Source organism: Fulmarus glacialis, unplaced genomic scaffold (genome assembly GCF_000690835.1).
Source record: "Fulmarus glacialis isolate BGI_N327 unplaced genomic scaffold, ASM69083v1 scaffold7535, whole genome shotgun sequence".
Classification (NCBI taxonomy): Eukaryota; Metazoa; Chordata; class Aves; order Procellariiformes; family Procellariidae; genus Fulmarus; species Fulmarus glacialis.
The window spans coordinates 72825-91160 of record NW_009213558.1 but is presented as its reverse complement, the minus strand read 5'-3'; the positions used below and the strand labels follow the sequence as shown (position 1 = coordinate 91160).

At 39.2% G+C, this 18336-nt stretch overlaps 1 protein-coding gene across 1 annotated transcript in view; it reads left to right on the top strand.

The window, feature by feature from the left end:
* Nucleotides 1-6944: 6944 nt before the first annotated feature.
* LOC104077104 (tolloid-like protein 1) overlaps nt 6945-18336 on the top strand; it is a gene marked incomplete at its 3' end in the record, with an annotated part of 81436 nt that continues 70044 nt past the window's right edge. The window contains exon 1 of the mRNA XM_009578220.1: nt 6945-7026. Within this exon, the coding sequence (XP_009576515.1) occupies nt 6945-7026 (82 nt within the window). The remainder of the gene's footprint in view (nt 7027-18336) is intronic.

The window sequence follows — 18336 nt, the reverse complement described above, 5'->3', positions numbered from 1 at the left end:
CAAGATAAACCCTTTCTACAGCTGGCTTTCCACTGGAAAGGAGCACGCACGAGCCTTGCCTCTGCACTGACGGAGCTGCAGGGACTCCTTGCCCCCCAGGGCACTGCCGAGCACACACTGTGCCTTTCCTTCCTCCCCTCTTCATAATCAGTTTTGGGTTTAGTTCTCCTTCCTGCTTGTTGTCTGAAGAGTCACAGGTATCTGTGTTTAAGGTTGGATAGGCGCTTAAAGAAGTTGTAGGGAATAAACTGACATCACAAAGTGCTGCATGGGTTATCTGCCAGGGGAAGCCAGGTAACCAGGTAAAAAGCGAGATACAAACGAGAGGTGAATTATCCTGTGCTGAGCCCTCTGCAGCTGTAGATAGGCGATTTCCAGCAGAAACTTTTGTGAGTGCATTTTGACTGCAGATCATATACTCTCTGTATTTAGCTGCTGCTAAGGCAGTAAATTTTAATTAAAACAATGATATACATATCAAAATTCCTAGTGGTATTTTGTTCCAACATGTCATTCAGTTAAACATGGATTAATTGTTCTCGCACAGATCTTTTGGGTTTGCTTTCACACACTGCTGTGGATTGTTCAGTGGGTCTTCCACCTGGTAAAATGCCATGGCTTATAGAGATTGCGTCTCTGAAAGTTTGTTAGACTTTTTCTTTTTGTAAGGTTGGTCAAAGAAAAGATAGTTACTTTCCTTGCAAACTTTGAGTTTCATCTCTTTGGACCATCATTCCTACAGCAGATCCCGTAGGTGGGATGTGGAAGAGCCTGCATTAATGGTGCGTTACAGGCTATGGATTGTGTTAAGTGGGCCATGGCTTGGACTGTACAGTAGGGAACTATGCCCAGGGCAGGGATGCACAGCAGCCAATGAAGGTATTTTTTTCCTTTATCATAAAGTAGTGTCTTCATTTTTTATCTGATTTGTGTTTCCTGGCACGTTTATGCAGGAATACTAAATGCATTATGTTTACGTGCTGCAACTTATAAGGTTGAATTCTTCACCCAGACTGCAGTCCCTCTCAGGATCTCTTGTTACTTCTAATGAGATGAATGGCATGGTGACATTCACCTTAATGAGGTCAGAATTTGAACCTGAGGAAGAACGATATTTAGGGCCACTTTACTGAGACTTACTGGAGGTATGTTTTTCCAACAGTCCATTACATTGGAGGCAAGAGGTAATCAGGTAGTTGGGGTGTCATTAGTTTTTTGGTGTTTTGTGAAGTTTTAAAATATATATATATGTAGGCATTGCAATGGAGGATTCTTTCCAAAGTGGCACTACGCTAGACTAATTTCCAAGCGTAAATAGCTGTTTTTAAGAAACAGCTAGTTGCTGTTCATACACCTTACAGAAGCAGATAATCCATACAATTTAACTGGGTCCTTTGATTGGATGCAAAGGAAAACTCATTTAAAATGCTTTTGTTGCTGTTCCCCCTCTACAGTGGGAAATTATATAGAGAGAAGATGATGTAGCAAGGGGGAGCATAGAGGAACTGTTCTGCGCTGTGAGCCAAAGGACATCATTAGGAACACTCCTATTATCTGGAAGCCTGGCTTCCTGTCTCAGTTTCCTCGTGGGTCTCAATGAATGGCAGAAGAAATGGAACACTTTCCTGCTTGGCCAAAAACTCCGCTAAATGACTCCTCTGGCTGCATGCCACGCCGTGCTAGGGAATAAATCCTGCAGCTCCCCCCTGAGCCTGGAGGGTACTTGCTGCAGTTCCTAGGGGCCAGTGGAGCCAATTTTAGAAAGCCTGCAGTAGCAAGGCAGACCCAACCTTTCCGTCAGTGCTGCAATGCTTTAGGTGTCCTTTTGTACGTTTTGAGATTTTTTTTTTTTTTTTTTTGATAGAGAGCGGTAGATGTTTTGATGTTTGTTAATATAAACTTCCATGAGAATTAAGGGATGTTAAAGAATTGAAGTATGTTAGGGTTTTCATATTGGAAAAATGATTCTACTACAATTAAAATAGTGTAGTGTGCCTTACAAAAAGTACCAAAGACACATTTAAAAGTAAAAATGCTTATGCATTTCCATTCAATAACTAATTTTCTGGGTTTTTTTTCCAAAAGTTTTACCACATGAATTGGTATACATACTGAAGTACTAAATACAGTTTTATTATAAAGTATAAAAATAGCATAATAAAGCTTTTTGTATGCCTCTTAAGAAAGAACAAAACATAAGTTGCAGACATCCTATGAAGTGTTGTTTCAGCATATGGTGCATCTGTCATCTTCTATGTACAGAAGAAGATTTTTTTTTAATAATTTTTGTCTTTTTTTATTTGTTGTCTTTGGTACATTTTCTTTTACATACATATTAAACCCCAAAACATTCAGAATCGTATCTTAACTCTGATATAAATTAAAGCTGGAGCACCAAACTTTTGGTTCAGTTGTTACTGTCAAATTCTGTACTTTCTATTTTAACTACATTTGGCATGTAAGAAGCTCACAGCTGACTCAAAGGAAACTTGGAGAAATGTACACCATTTCCCAATAGCCTTTCTCTATAACAGAAGAGATACTGGGACGGCATTTAATAATTTTTGGCTTGTTTTGCCATATGCGTCCGGGGGGAAAAGTGTTCTTGATTCGCTGGAGATGGGAAACACCCACCATAGTTAGCAGTCTGTATGTGTCATCTTTCAAAGGACTCATTCTCAAGCAGCTGTCCAGCTGGAAATTTTGGGGATACATGGAAAGGAGTACAGGAAAGACTTAACAGCTTGTGGGGTTTTTTTTTCCTGCTAGTTTGTCTCATAGTTTTTACTGTGTATCCCTCGATCAGACTTTCCGGAATTTTAATGTAAACTTAATTGGTGTGACTTCCGTGGAGTACCATCAGAGAGGGTGATGTGAAACAGCATTTCTCCCACTGAGAGAGTTGTCAGCTTTTTAGCCTGCGTGGATGCAATCGTGTTGTGCAGGCCTGATGTCGAGGTCGCTGTTGCTTTCAGGGAAGCAGGACTGCTGGCTTATGCCCATCTTGTCAACTGGTCCTTTGGTCTGTCTTCATCGCCTTTGTAAAAGCAGCTAAGTGCTTTCTGACAGGAGCTCCCCTTGGCTGACAAGCAGTGATCCTCGCGCTGATACCCGTGTGTTTTGAGACTTGGCATGAGGGGAGGCAGAGTGGATGGCATTTTCTGAGAGTTGGCTGCCGGAGGAAGGTGGAGCCTGCCATTTGTTATGGCAATTTTTTGATATTAAGGTCCTGATTTTGAAAGCTGAAAGTTGGGAGATCTCATGTGTTCCCATTGCTCCCCCCCCCGCCCCCAGCAATACCGCTTTGCCCTTTCTGTTGCCCCTAAGGGTCAGTTTTCTCCCAGCCATCCTTTTCCATGTTTCTTCCCAATTCAGAGGAAGAGGGAGAAGAGACCCCTGTGCCTACCTGCTGTTCCCAGGGGACACTGGTGAGATGCCAGTGACTGTTCCTTGAGATGCCAATGACTGTTCCTCATCCTTTGTGCACGTGGCACAAAATGCAAGATTTTTAACTAACATATTGGAGAAATGTTAATGTGTACTGTTAATGTGTCAGTGTCCGCAGTTAAGAATTTCTGGTTATTTTAAAAATGCGTCATATAGTTCCACATAATAAATGAAAAAAATTCGCCTCCTTTATAAAACTTTTTTCGAGCTCCGAGGAGAGGGAACACTAAATGGTGCATATATGTGTGAATATATGTTTGCATATAATACAACTGTATGTATATGGTTTTAAAAGTGTGTGTGAGAATGAGGTATGCAGTAACTGAATTTTAAGGATACTTGTATCATTGGACAGTAAATTTGATCAGTAATTAAACGTAACAAATTTGAATATTCAAGTTCAGTTCAATATTCATATCTCTTATAATCAATCACAACAAAATAATATTAAAAGCTAGTATATGATTTAGTTAAAACTGCTGCTCAGAGAAGAATAATAAAATTACGCTTTTGGTAATAGCATGGAAATATATTTATGCCAAATATAAAACTACTAATTGGATAGCACACAAACTGTTGCCTTGAAGTATATACAGTGCAAGTATACAAAGTCAAAGTACTGATGTTATTCATGCTTTGCTTCTTGCAGAAGCAAAACTAGCTGTTACAGGAAGAGTCAAAATCAGCTTCATTATAAGGCCAGGCAATTCTGTTGTCTTCAATCGAAATCTGCCCCTGGTTTTACCCAAAGGGCTAGGTTTGGTTAACAAGCGTAATATATTGTCAGTAGTTCTAATAATTTGTTGTGTAGTCAATTTTTATCTTAAATAGTAACTGATAGAAGATTGTAAATTTGATAATGTTTTCTTGTAGCAAGGACTATTTTGCTTCCATGTTGTAGGGTTCCCCACCCCCGGTAGTTTTATTTTTATGTGAGAGAGGCTATTCTCACCATTTGTGATCTAAGTGAATTCCTGCAGTTAAATGTAGATGTTCTTTCTGGAAGAAAAATACAAGCTAACAAATTCTGCTATTGCATGAACAAGCAGGGCAAAATTGTCTCAACTATTTACATTATTTTCATCCTGACTTTTGGAGTAAGGATTTGGGTCCATTATTGGATGTTTAGCTTTCAGCCGGGTAAGCAATCTCTGGCCTGTTATGTTTTACCAATATTGCACATCATTGTATTATTTAGCTGTTTAATATCTGTATTCGATGTGTCGTATTTATCTTATGATATTATATCATATCACATCTATAGTTTACCTTAGAGGGTTTTGCTTTCCTGCGTTTGTGGGCTTTTTTCAGAGAAGTTGCTGATTCTCTGTGAAATAAAGCCTGCACAGAGTATCTTCATGTCAGTTTTCTTACATTCATGTAGGAGGAAGTAGATCTTTAGTAGACACATGGTACTGCAGGTTTGTGAGAGGGAGCAGTGCATCTGTATGTAGACTGGCCTATGGATTGGTTGGTTTTGATTTTTTTTGGAATATAGCTAGTAATAAAGTGTGATATTTATTGATGCACCCGGTGACATGTCTGTGAGGAAAGCTCGTCAGTGCATCACAGGCTGGTAGAAATGTAACTGAGATAAAAATATTCCTAAGGAGGAATGCCTGAGGGAGATTGTTGAAGTTTGCCCTGACTGGAGCTGTCAAGTTTCTGTTCAACAGTGAAGTTAACAGAGTAGTAAGAAACTGGGTAATTCTAAAAATATTATTCCAGTTGTTGCTTACATAAATGACATTGCATTTTAATTCTTACGTATATGGGTAGCTGTGGCAGTTTGAATTTTTTTTTTAGATCATCAGCTTAGACTTACGATACTTATTGTACTAAAACATTTGCAAGTTTTAGTTATAAAATGTCTGCTGCATTTATTCTATTGAAATGAACATACATGGTTACAAAGTGAGACTTCACTCTATTTCAGTGAGCTCCATAAGGTCAATTAAAACTGAGGGTGCTGGGACATATAGCTGTAGTATATGTTGAGACAGAAACAGTTTGATAGATAAACCATAACCTGAAGAAGTGCATGAACTTGAGTTTTAATTGTGAAGATTTTATGGAATTTGGTAATATAAATGAAAAATGGGAAATTGCTGTCATTATTTGTTCTAGATAAAATCTTGCAGAAGCGTTTGCCAGCCACTTCACTGGTTTAAAAAACAGGCTAATATTAAAATAAGAGTAGTAAAATCTGCCTGGAGGACACGTGTTTGAAGATGACTTGCTTTAAAAGCTTACTGTTCTATATAGTATGCATATTTTTCTTGGAAACAAAGTATGTCTTTATTTCGATCCAGTTACTTGTACTTGCAGAAATATGTTTGTGGTATAGGAGCTCATTTTATAACAAAACAAGCCATACCAAAGTGAACTGCAAGTGCATAGTGAAAACATTGATAAAGGTAACAAGGACATTACAGAAATTGCTTGGTCTCCTGAATATATTACTTCATTCCTATTTCTCATAGAGATAAAATAGACTCTCTGTACTCAGTAGTTGTACCAGTTAACATTTCTTCTGTTGCTTAAGGGCTGAGTTTTGTCCTCAGCTAAGTCAGTGGGAATTGACTTAACATCCACTGGCAAATCTGTCTTGGAACTCTATTACATTAATAGTTTGGATGAGATTGAGTTGACTGCAAGGGAAAAATGAGCTGTCAGCTGTATCTCATCCAAACATAAAACATGTAAAACATAAAAAAAATGGTTAGTACTGAGCTAATGCATTGATGGACTATTTTGTGGGAGAATGAAAGCAAATTCTCCAGTGAAGTGCAATATACAGCTGCCTTCAAAACCACATTTTTATTTATTGGTAGGAATGTGTCTGTGCCAAATAGTCTGCCCAAAATTGTAATCACCAGTTCAGATTTTGCAGGTGCTTGATGTGTATTCATTTTTGCTTTGATTTTTCCAAAGCACACTGCTTATGTTACGCACACATTATAAAGGACAGCCTCTTTAACTATATATGCAGTATTGCCCTCGCTATATACATTTTTTGCTTCTGCTTTAAAGTGGCAGACAACCACATTATCAAGGTCACTTTCAGCAAACCCTCATGTGCACTCAAGTGTTGAATATTCACTTTGGGCTGCCCAAGAATCATCCTAACCAGTTGGACCTTCTGTTTATGGCTAAAAACCATTTCCAGTTGCTTTATGTCGTGCAATGTAAAACAATGAAACAGCTGGTTGTTTCTGTGTCATATCTGTCATCTAGGGTCTTAGTCTCAGATCTGGCTGCGGTTCTTAGCTTTCAGCAGCAGCAAGCAAAATGCCTGCGCTGCCCCTTGCCAGTGCCCACTGCAAATACTCGCTCTCTGGGGACTCCGATTCCCCGATAAACAGTGGTTAAGACGGACTAAGAAGAAGGCACTGTAAAGCTGGGGCTTGTGGGGGACTCCAAAGGCTTGGCACCATGGGAAGAGAATTCCTGTTGTTCTGCCTCTCAACGCCTGGGCTTTTTTTGGACTGAGCAACATGTTGGGACCAGCTGTAGGAGAGCGAGGAGCTGGATGGAAGCGGGAAAAAAGGAACGATGCCTTTGCTGTGCGGTTGTTGGGTAATTCCTAGAGAAGTTAAAATTCATTATAGCCCAATTAAATGGTCCCCCACACAGCCGGTCATTCTTTTTGCATGTCAGGGACAGGTTTTGGTACAAATGCCATACTCTAAAACACACAGGTCCCTTCTGATGGTTTGATCGCTTTTCCAGATAGTTTTAGGCTCAAAAGGGAGCGTTAGAGTTCCTCACTTTCAAAGATACATATCTTGTCTTCCACACTCGTCCTCCTTGTTCTCACTCAGGACAATATGTATGTTTGGTTTTTGTTGTGGTTTTTTTTTTTTTTTTTTTAAATTGAAAAACCCCTTTGTCTACAGACCCTTTTTAGATCTGCCTGTTAAAATACTTAGCAGAGGTCTTTAATGAATCCCAGGATTTCTGTCTCCTCCTCTCTTGGGGAAATTGCCAGAACTCAGTCTCTTATTTTTGCATTTGGTGAATGGAAATTTGGAGAGACTAGGTTTTTTGATCAGGCACGCTGCTTCCTGAACAGTCCCTGAAAGCTTTTATTGCCCTCTCAGCCCATCACAGACACCTTTCCCAGGAGTGCACCTCACGGAGCCAGACTGGTGGTGCACCAGTAGTCTGGAACAGGACATCACCTTTCAGTTTGCCCAAGAGGCAGGCTTGTTAATAGAAACCCCAGCAATAAAAACTTGAACCCTGACTTCTGAATAATCAGCTAAAGTTGCTTTAGTGTAGATCTGACCTTTGCCTTCCATCAGCACAACAAACACTCCATAAAACAATAACAGATAAGTAACTTTCATCTTGCAAGCCACGCTTATCTCCATGAAACAAAATTGCTGTGTAGCATCTCCCCTTTATATCCAGTATTATTTTCTTTCAGATGGATTTCCCTTCCAGAGCTTGTAAGTTACAAGGTTGTCCCTAGGTTTGTTGGCTATATTTAGAAAGTTCCTATTACATTTTTCTTTTATTTTCTTGTTTATACTGGCCGGAAGAACAAAATTAAAATTTTCATCTCAGGTTGAAGCATAATTTGGTGTGATTGCTCAGCTTCTGATCTCACCACCAAGAATGTCTTGTTTTAGGAGTTGATAAAAATATTTGGCTGTGTTTCACCTCAGTCACTCTTGGCAGTTCTTCATCTGCTCTTCTGGGGTTTCCATCTGCTCTTTTATTCTGCAGTTTCTTCTTTAGGCCCCAATTCAGCACCCACAATTGCAAGTGAAAAACTCACTGATTTTCTGAGGGTATGGGGTTGGATGCAGGTGCTATTCTGCATCTCGGTCAGAATCTTCCAGTAGTTTATCTCGCTGCTGAAATGGAGAATATGGCAATTCCCTGCGGCTTTGAGTGTTCCTTTGTTCTTCCTCCCTCACAGGTGTCCAATGATTTAACCTAGAGCTGTATACATTACTTAAAAAAAACCCCAAACCAACAGATCTATAAAAATTAAATATGTCACAAGGGCTAAGGAAAATATTTTTTTATCTGATGAACTTTTCAAATTAAAGTCTTTTTAGTTACAGAACAAAGCTTATGAAGTGCTTATGAATACATGTGAAATTGGATTTATTAAAAAACTCTTGTTAATTTTTATTCAGTAATTTCATACTTGTCCTGTTAGTTAAGGACTTTTAATTTAAAAAAAAAAAATCACAACTCATAATAGGGGTTATTGATGCTGAATAATCTCAGCTGATTAAGTTGCTAACCAGCACACTGCATTATATAGAAAAAAAATCACACATACATGACTGTCTGCTTACTTATGTATTTCACTTTCAAATGTGCTTTTCATTTCACATCTTTTTTTTTTTTTAACCTCTTATCCATGGATTTTTTGCAGAAAGCACAATCAAAGCTTCCCTTATCATGTAGCTAGTGAAAATGTAATTGTAGTTGTGTAGTGCTTGTGTATCGAAAGGCATTATGTCATAGTGAAAACCATATATTCGTTACTTGTAGGAGACAGCTTGTCTGACTAAATGTAAAGCTTAACCAGAAGGTTTAGAAGGTAACAGAAGAAGGAAGAACTTGGTAGTGAATAGATGCATAATGAATTGATTTATTCACTGCTTTTCTCATAGTTTTTTTCACCTGCTCTTGTAATGTACATTTTGACATACTGAGAATTTACTGAATTGTAGGGGGGAAAAAAAAAAAAGTCCAGTGTCTGCCTAGCACTGACATTTATGACAGCCTCCCATTGAGTTAGCGGTTTTTTTTACCATATAGAATGCTGACAACTTATAATGTAAAAGCTTTTCAATAACTTTAATAGTGAAAAAGATTATTGAACAAAAAAAGTCATTTAATATGCTGAAAAATAAAAATCTTTAGGTTATCTGTTTAATGAAGCATGCCATCCACACAAGCTCTTGTTTTCCTTTCAAACAACCGTTTCTTATATTCCACTAGTACTTTTTGCTTTCTCCTATCTGTTGTGTAAACTGGAGAGATTTCCAGCAGAATCGTATGTGGAAGATTGTTGGTTTTTAATTTTATCTCCCTTTCATTTTCAAAAACAACCGTGAACACATAAGTGTTTTCCTTTGATCACGAAAATCATTAGAATGCAATATTCCGCTGCCTCTACGGGAGAGAAAGCCTAGGGAGCCTAAAAAAATCTTTTAAGCTTTAAACAACAACAACAAAAAATTCTACCATGTATTAGCAAATCAGCTATTCAGGGTGTTTCCAGGCATAATGATGTGATCACGGCAGACAAAATCCAGGGAGAAGTGTTGCACTGGTTCATCTTTTATTCCTTACCTCCCAAATCTGCCTAAGTCAGCTTTTAACATTTCCCACCGACTCAGAGAGTTGAAGGCAGCTGGTTATTGCTCTCCCAGGTAACTGTGCCCAGTGTGCCTGGGGCAGCTGCTGGAAGAAAATTCTCACCCTGCAACTCCTGGCAGGCTGAGCAGGAGTGCAGGTGGGGGCACTGCATCAGCACCCAACGGAGTCTGCAGACCTGCCGGCTTCCGCTGTGAGCCTCTTGCCAGTGCAATCGCTTCTCTCTCTCTCTGTACGTTGCTGCCTAAATATACCTTCTTCCTTCTGTCCATTTGAGAGTGTAAGAAGGTACCTGGTATATGGAAGCTGTCTGGGATGCTGCCCCCGTCGTATTTTCCAAAAACAAAAGGGGAAAATTAATTCTTCCTTTATCAGAGGGGAAACTTGTTCCCAGATTTAAGCCCTGAGGATTTAAATTAAACTTCGCAACACTTGATGAACCCTTTGTCACAAGAATCAATTGCATACCCCTACTGCGTCATCGTCTGTATTCAGAAGTGACCCAGTTTCCACTCAATTGGTCATGCCGTAAACAGAACATTGCAGACAGGTGCTTGCCATCACTGCCACCAGTAAGTCCTGAAGTACCACTGCCTGCCAATGTCATGAGCAGTAAAGGCTGGTGGATGGTCTGTTACCTGCATTGCCATGAGGAACCACCAGCAGATAGGGAAGCCAACAGGAGGGGGATTTTGCCACACTGGTGGCAGGGAAGGAGGAGTGAAACGAAAAGATTTGTTTCCTCTCTTGTTTTTGGAGAAAGTGTGGAAATGACAGGTTTTTGGAGTTCCTGAGGACAAGAACTATTTCCAAGTGAGGAAGATGTTTTTGAGGAGGGCACTCATGTAAAAACTGACTGGCTTGTATTACGGCTTAATGTGGTAAAAGTATACAAATAGTCTGGTTAAGCAGAAGCTCTGGTCAGAGGTCCATTTACTACTACACTTCTACCCTTCGCTTAAAAGCTTGGAGAAATTTTGCTGTTGGCTTCTATACAGCCAGAATTTGTCCTTTGACTTTTTTGTTTTGCTTATAACTAATGAATCATTGTCCTAAATACTTTTGTTCTGACTCAGTATAAAAATTTATGGCGGTCAGCATCAATGTTTAATATACGGGGTGTCACTGGATTGCAGTGTAAATCATTATAGGCATACATATGTAATACTTCCTAAAAGACATCGTTAGGCAGGTGGCAAAGTGTATCAGTGGAGTTGTTTTTTTTTTGTGATTTTAACTAAGTTTGCGGTTGGACAACAGCTATTTATAGCTTTGCAGTTATGTCTACCTTGAGTCCAAGAAATTCAGTATAGCGGTAAAAGAATAACATTGAGAAGAAGGCGCTTGCTTGGATAATGGTTGAAGGCTCAAAGAGAGAAAACCAGCCTTCCCACGGCTTTGTTTTTGCTGTGAAGTACTTTGTGTATAATCTTATCCTAGTTATTTATTGTACCTTATTCATGCCAATACAGGGATAAAAACAGGACCTCTTTAAAATGGTTTTGTTTCTAAAGTACCTGAGGGCTTCAAATGAAATGTGTCTTGCACTCCATCTGAAAAAATGATCTCTTGCAAACTTTGCCCAGGAAAATTTTATATTTGTATGGATGGATGTCTGGCCTGGGAGATCATCTCCAGTGACTCAGTGCATATGCTGATATGTTGCTATTGACAGAAATGGAAATTCTGGCGCACACAAAATGTTTCTTTCAGGGACCGTGTTAGGAGCTGCTTTGGGAGATCTGGCCCTATAAGCACAAAGGATATTTACAGTTCTCGTGGCGGTATTCCAGCACTGGTTCTAGGTGGGAATCCAAGCTTCTATGAAAGATGTCACTGTTGCTGTGTACTTTATTCCAAAAATCTTCGCTTCCACTGCTGTCTGAAAATACAGCATATACCTGGATGCTCACTCAGATACTCAGGTCTCTGATATAGAGCAGAACTGTGTTACAAGTTATGTTGGTCTTACGGGCACGTGTATTGGCTGAAAAACATAAAGGAAAAGACCAACAAGTTTCTCAGCAAGAAAAGGATATGTTTCTGTAAAATTGATGTTATTAATAGCTTTTCAGTTGGTCTCATGAAGTAAATGGAGCTCACATACAAATGCTGTGGTTTTCTGCTTTTATATGTTTGTCTCTTAAAGAGACAAAGATGTGTTATGCAAGTTACAAAACAGGGTTTGGATTTCTTTGTTTCTTTTCTTTTTTTTGTCCTTTTAGTCCTTCCATAAGTGTGATATTTCTCCAATATTCTTGAAATTACTTCCCTAGTGGCTCAAGGCTCCCTCGTCCTCCTCCTAGTTTCTCAGAACCCCCTCCTTCCTCAGCTCTGAACTCTGCTTGAGAACCAGCTTTGCACAACAAAAAAAAATGCCTTGTAACTACATACAGACACAAAATATTGTCACAAAAGAAAACAACATGCCACATGTGTGAAATCAAGTGCGAAAGCAAGAAAATCTCTTACTGCCTAGCCCCTTGGCCTGTTTAGGGCATGATGTGCTTATCTGTAGAGTGCTTTGCCCATGTATGGCAAGAGATCAGGTCAAATAAACAAATAATAGTCCAAACTCTTGAGTTCTTTACTCTGGCAGTAAATTAAAGTAAATGAGAGTTTGCTTATGTAAAAAGCTAAATGAGTATGTCAGAGCAATAATAAGATGATGGAAAATACTTTATCCAAACACACTAGTACTGAAGAGCTATAGAAGGTCGACGCCAAACCCTGGATCAAACTGAACGCCCACGACCACGGCTGACACCAGAGGCGGGTGTGGAGTTCAGAGAGAGCCAAAAGTGAACCAGGATTTTTCCCTCTAGCAAAAGGACTGTGTTTTGCGTGTGTGCTTTATAAATGAAATCACGCAGGAGGTAATAAAAGTTCTACTAGCTTTTCATCTTTTTGCAAAAGTTTGTTGATTGTCTCAGCTGTAAGGGATAGTCTGCAGATAGCAAGGAGGAGATTTCCCAGCCACACCAGGAAGGTATTGGTAGCATGATAGCTCTGAGCACTCCCAGTGATAGAGCCTCCGGCGTTGAGTTGATGTAGGATAAGGTGGCAAAATAGGAAAACTTGGGGAAAATTATGTCAAATCCTTTGGGAATCTCTTTGGCTGTATCTGTGTGCCTAAAAAGTCCCTGAACACTGCGGCGAGCTGTGGTGGAGTGGCCAGTGTCTGTGCTAGTAAATTTTGTCTCTCTCCAACAATTGTGGCTCTATCTGAGCTGCCTACCCTTGGCCGTGGGCTAAGGGTTGTTTCAACTGCCCCATCCTTCCTGGGAGCTGCTCAAGCACGGTGCTGGTTGTGATGGACCAGTTTCACACCAGGAAACTTCCCAGCAGTTTGCTAGTATACCCTCTATCACTTTGGGACTCTTCCATGCACTAATTTACAGAACTGTATGTAATTTGTGCATATTTGTAGATGTATTGAATCTACATAATCTGTAATTTAGGTAGATGTTGTCCATGTGTCCCAGGTAGCTTCATTTTCTAGTTGGCTACATCTTCCCTTCTTGATGCAGGTCAGTTTTAGAAACAAAGACAAATGAGGCAGCCATGACACACAGAAAACACTTTATGTATTTCATGGATTAATGCTTTAGAAGAAAAATGTGAGGGTTTTGCCTAGTTTTTTTTAAATGTTCAGTTTTCATGTAGAGCCAAGTATAGTATTGGTGTATACCAGAGGAAATTGTCTCTTGCCTCTGAAAATCTCTGTTGGAAAGTGGAAGAGAAGAGGCATGTAAGGCAGGAATGTACTTTGTTAATAATTGGTGTGATCTGGTATAGCAAAAAGAATTGGGATTTGTGCCCATGTCTAACTTGTGCAGGTGCTCAACTGTATTTTATGTGTCTCCTTACACTTAAATCAGATTTGTTTCCTGGATGAAGAAGGGAGGTTCCCCCTCTGCTGTTAGGGAATCTAGATGTTGTTATTGATTACCAGGCAAGCAAGGAAGGTGAGGTGAAAGGGGAAAAATCAAAGGCAGGAGAGAAAAATCTGAGAGAGAATAGACACAGGAATGGGAGGTATAAAATAGGAAAAAAGGAGAGAAAAATCTCACTTTGATGTTTGTTGATCTGGATGTGAAAATAAAAGTAAGGGAATAGAATAGTAAGGGAGAAACCAATAGATTAACGAAGCCATCTCTCATATTTTACACAAATATAAAAATCTGAAGAAGCTATAAAAGGGATTGGAAAGGAGGGTATAGAGCAACCTGGAAGGAAAACACTGTGAGATTCAAAAGGCTAAGAAATTAGAGACCTCCCAAGAGACAAATTACATGGGAAGGAGGTGTATAGAGTTCTTTACAAGACATATGGGTTGTCCAGTGGCTGGTGAGGATAGTGTTAACTCTCCCAGGAGGAGAGGGGAAGCCACAGCTGCATGCCCTCGGCACAAGGATTGTCAGGCACCTGTCAGTGAAGGAAGTGAGGTGGGGCCCAGCCTCACTGAATTATGGTTTTCTCCCAAGGCATTATAACAGGAGCGTGTGTACTGTCATCCGCATAGGCTTTTATTATACAGAAAAAGGCAAGTGCTACTGGAGAAAAGCTCGTTATGCAGATTGCTTGTACATGAAGTTTGCTTTCACGTAGATATTCTTTGTTCGCTTTGCTTAGGCGTAGACTGTGGCAAATGAAATCCCTTTTGCTAAATGTAAATTTTTCGCTGAGTAACGCCTTTATTTTTTTCTCTGTGTGTGTGTGTTCATGTGATGCCTGCACAGGTGTTGGAAAAAATATTAGTCTATCCAGCCATGGCTTGCCTAAATGATAATGTTTTAGTTCAGTGTGGTGGCAAAATGGGTATCTGTTTCTTCTCATCCTACACACAGAATGGTTAAAAAACTCTTCTTCCTTGTCATGCAAATATGACTGTCCTAACAGCTGTTAGTATAGGGCAAGCTGGTTAGGGGGGAGTAATCAAACAAACCCTTGTGTACCTAAACTGCAGTTCGTTTTGGGTGCGTGGTCCATCAAGCATTCTTCTCCCAGTATCCTTGAAGCCTATACCTTTTCAAGAGGCTGCGGTAACACAAAGGCCTTGTGTACACAAGAAAAGTGTAGTGATTAAATTAAGTAGGTTTAGAGATCAGTTTAGTTAAACGAGGCATTGCCGCCTTTACACGTTCTTGCTTCAGTTTAAGAGTACCTTATGCTAATGTTGCAAAGTTAAACCAACATCAACTTTTCTTAAAGCAAAAAAACTCCAGCAAACTTGGTGTGTAAACAGCATTAATTAGTCAAATCAGTTGCTAAAACAACCCTCTGAGATACAATTGAAGGTTCTTATATGAAGTTTCTTCTCCTTAATTCTTTATTGTAAACACAGTAGAAAATTATAGATTAAGATAGGGTTGTTAGTTTTACCTTGATAGTATAACTAAGAATAGATTTGGCTTGAAAAAAAAAGGTTGCTAGCCCATCTGCCCCTCACCTGTCAGTGGTGCCCAATGCTGAATCAGTCTTTGTGCATTTATGTTCTGAGGGGCTGTGTGTAGGATGATGGGAAGACAAAACATCTTAAAAGTTAATAGGAATGTTGATAGTAAACTGGTTACTGCTGAGTAGCTTCAGCTGAGAGATGAAGAAATAGGTAATCAAATTTTATTTTAGCATGTTTGGTTTGGAAATTTATTACTTTGCACTCATGTGAAACACCAGGTCAATGTAGTGAAATCACAGTGACATCATACGTAGAATATTTTCTGATAGGGAGGATTTTTCTGAAGTAGCATTTGTGGAGAAATACGTTCATTTTTGTCTACCCAGTTGAATTAAAAAGTAGCTCTTACCAAATATGTATGAGTAATTGCATTTCTTTATATCTAATTTACTACAAGCTTTTAGTTTTATGACTTTTATCAGTTTTAAAGCATGTGAACAGTAAAACGCATATTGAACATCCACTAGTGTGATTCGTGAGATACAGTTCTTGGGTGAGCTTTAAAATATTTGAGAATATACCTACCTGGTACAACTAGAGTTTTTTTGAGAATAAGCCAAGAGAAAGACTGACTGAATGCTACCATTAAGGTGACCTGATTGGGCAGAGTAGGGAAAAGGCTAACACAGATAGTAGTTCTACTGAAATTTAAATTAGTTTGGCTTTAGATGGAATTAAAGTCCGCTTTATAAAGTGTGTTTCTCAAAATGGGGATGCTTACTAAACACTGATCTGAGCTTCTGTCTAGGCATCTGATTTCTATCAATCAGCGGTGTTTCCGTGTTTGGAATAAGAGGAAACCTCAATAAGGTAGAGTGCGTGAAATATTAACGAAGCTGAATTGATTATACAAGTTTAGAGAAAGATTGCAAAAAGCAGCTGAAGTATTTTTTTTTAATTATGAAAGCATCTCACATTATAAAAACTGTAAGCACGTGCTTTAAGTTAAATCTGTTATTCCATAGGTATTAGAAACAAGTCTAATTCTTTAAATTAAATGGGTGCTCTCAGTAAGCCACTTAATTTTTACGGTGAAGACTCTTGTTTGTCAAACATTATTTGATCCAGTTTAGCTGACAAAACAGAAGTCTTTTTGCTGTGAATAAGGGCCTGGTGAGATAAGACGTTTCAAAAATTCCTGTTGCTAACCACTATAAATGAAGTTAATTTTTGTATGTTTGCTAAAGCAGAAAGATAATAGCTTGCGCTTGTGACTTGGACTATTCTCCCACTTGCTCTGCAGCTGTAGTCAAATCATCTGAGTAGCTAAGGTGGGCCTGGGGAGTGATATTGAATAGAAGTGGTAGGCATGGTCCAGTTCCTCTGAATTTCTAAGCATGTTATCAATAAAGATAAGCAGATTTTTTTCTTGTGGGCACTTAGCATAAGTCAATAAATAGAGCTTCTGTTGACATTCTTGGCCAGTTCCGTTGGGTGTTCTTGTAAATACATATTTGCAGGACCAGAATTTATCTCAGTACATTAGTTGGATGTGCAGTTTGGTTCGAATAGAGATTACATGTCCCTCTCTGCATTATGCTTCTGAGATCAAGCTTGAACGTCTGATCAACAGCTTGTGGAATAAACTTCTGCTGTTAGTGGAACTGTAAAATAAATATTTATGTGACCAGATTTTTAATTTGTGCTTTGTAGGTGTATAATTTGTGCTTTGTAGGTGTATATAGAGATCACTCTTTCTGCATATTTAGAGGATAAAAATACAGTGAATTTGTTTTAATACGTGCAAATTTTACCCTTGTAATCCTGTTTTGTTTTGTTTGTTTTTGTTTTTGTTTTTTTTTTAACCTGAGACTAAGCAGTGATTTGCAATGTCAGGCGCTATGTGCTGTAAATAATTCCCCAGGTAGATGTATTTACACAGTGACTGATTTATAAAATACAGGTTGTCTACTTAGAACAAAGTAGACAAACTTGGTATTCTTAAGTGGATTGGAAGGTAACTACTAAATCAAAATATGAAGCTACAAATGGTCCTAAAATTGTATGTACTTACTTTCACGTTTCACTGAGGATCTCTCTCAGAAGAATTTGGCCCTTTCTGTGTCTCTTCCTGTATGCTACTCTGAGTAGGTATTCACTGAGGGATAAACTTGAAAGGATTACTGGTGAACAGGCTAGTGGATGAGTTTTTTCTCTTGGATCCACATGGTGGATTTTGGCACTGATAATCTGCACACGTGATTTCTAAGAATATTTTTCAGATTTAGAAATTGCCAATCAGCTGTGATACTAGTGTTTTTGTGCGTCTAAGAGGAGAAATTGTTAATAATTTACAGTCAAGAAAATAAATGTATTTTACCTTTTGGTGAATTTGGATGAACGTATTCTGTAAATTATGTTTTGTTTTTCTTCACATAAAATAGTCTCTTAAATACCAGCTGGCAGAGAAGTTGCCAGTTGCCTTTTGCAGAACAGATGATTTTTCACAGCAGTTACTCGATTCATTCCATAGCTGTCATTTTTCAAGGAACAGATTACAGCAAACATTCCTAAAAGTAAGGATTTTCCTCTTGACCCTTATCAACACTGAGTCTGAAATGATGGAAACTTGCGGAGCTTGTTGCCTGCTATGGAAGAGCTTCTGATTTCCAATCCCTTTTGTTTATCGCTCGTGATACTGTTTGGGTTAGAGCCCATCTTTTCCCCTCTGCTCCTTTCTATTCCCCTTTAAAACGCATGATTAAATCCCAAAGACATGGCGAGCTTTCCTTGTGCTTGAAACTGCCATTTCTCTCTGATATATGTATTATTTTTCCCCAGCTTTTTTCTCTCCCGCGGCTGCCGTCTCCATCACCGCGTTGTGCGTTAATTGCTGGGCAGCCCCAGTGCCACCGGCAGTTGTCTTTGCGGGAGCGCCTCCACCCCTCGCCACGCATGCCTTCCTCACATTGACGCTAATGGGACTTAATCACTCTTGTCAAAGGGGAAATAAACCACGGAGAGCCTGGGCCATCACTTCGCGAGTGTACCTGATTGGCACGGGATTTTGTAGCTTGTCCCGAATGCCTGCCTTTCTGTGAAGAAAGGGATCTTGGTGTCAGTTTTGCTAATATTGGGGG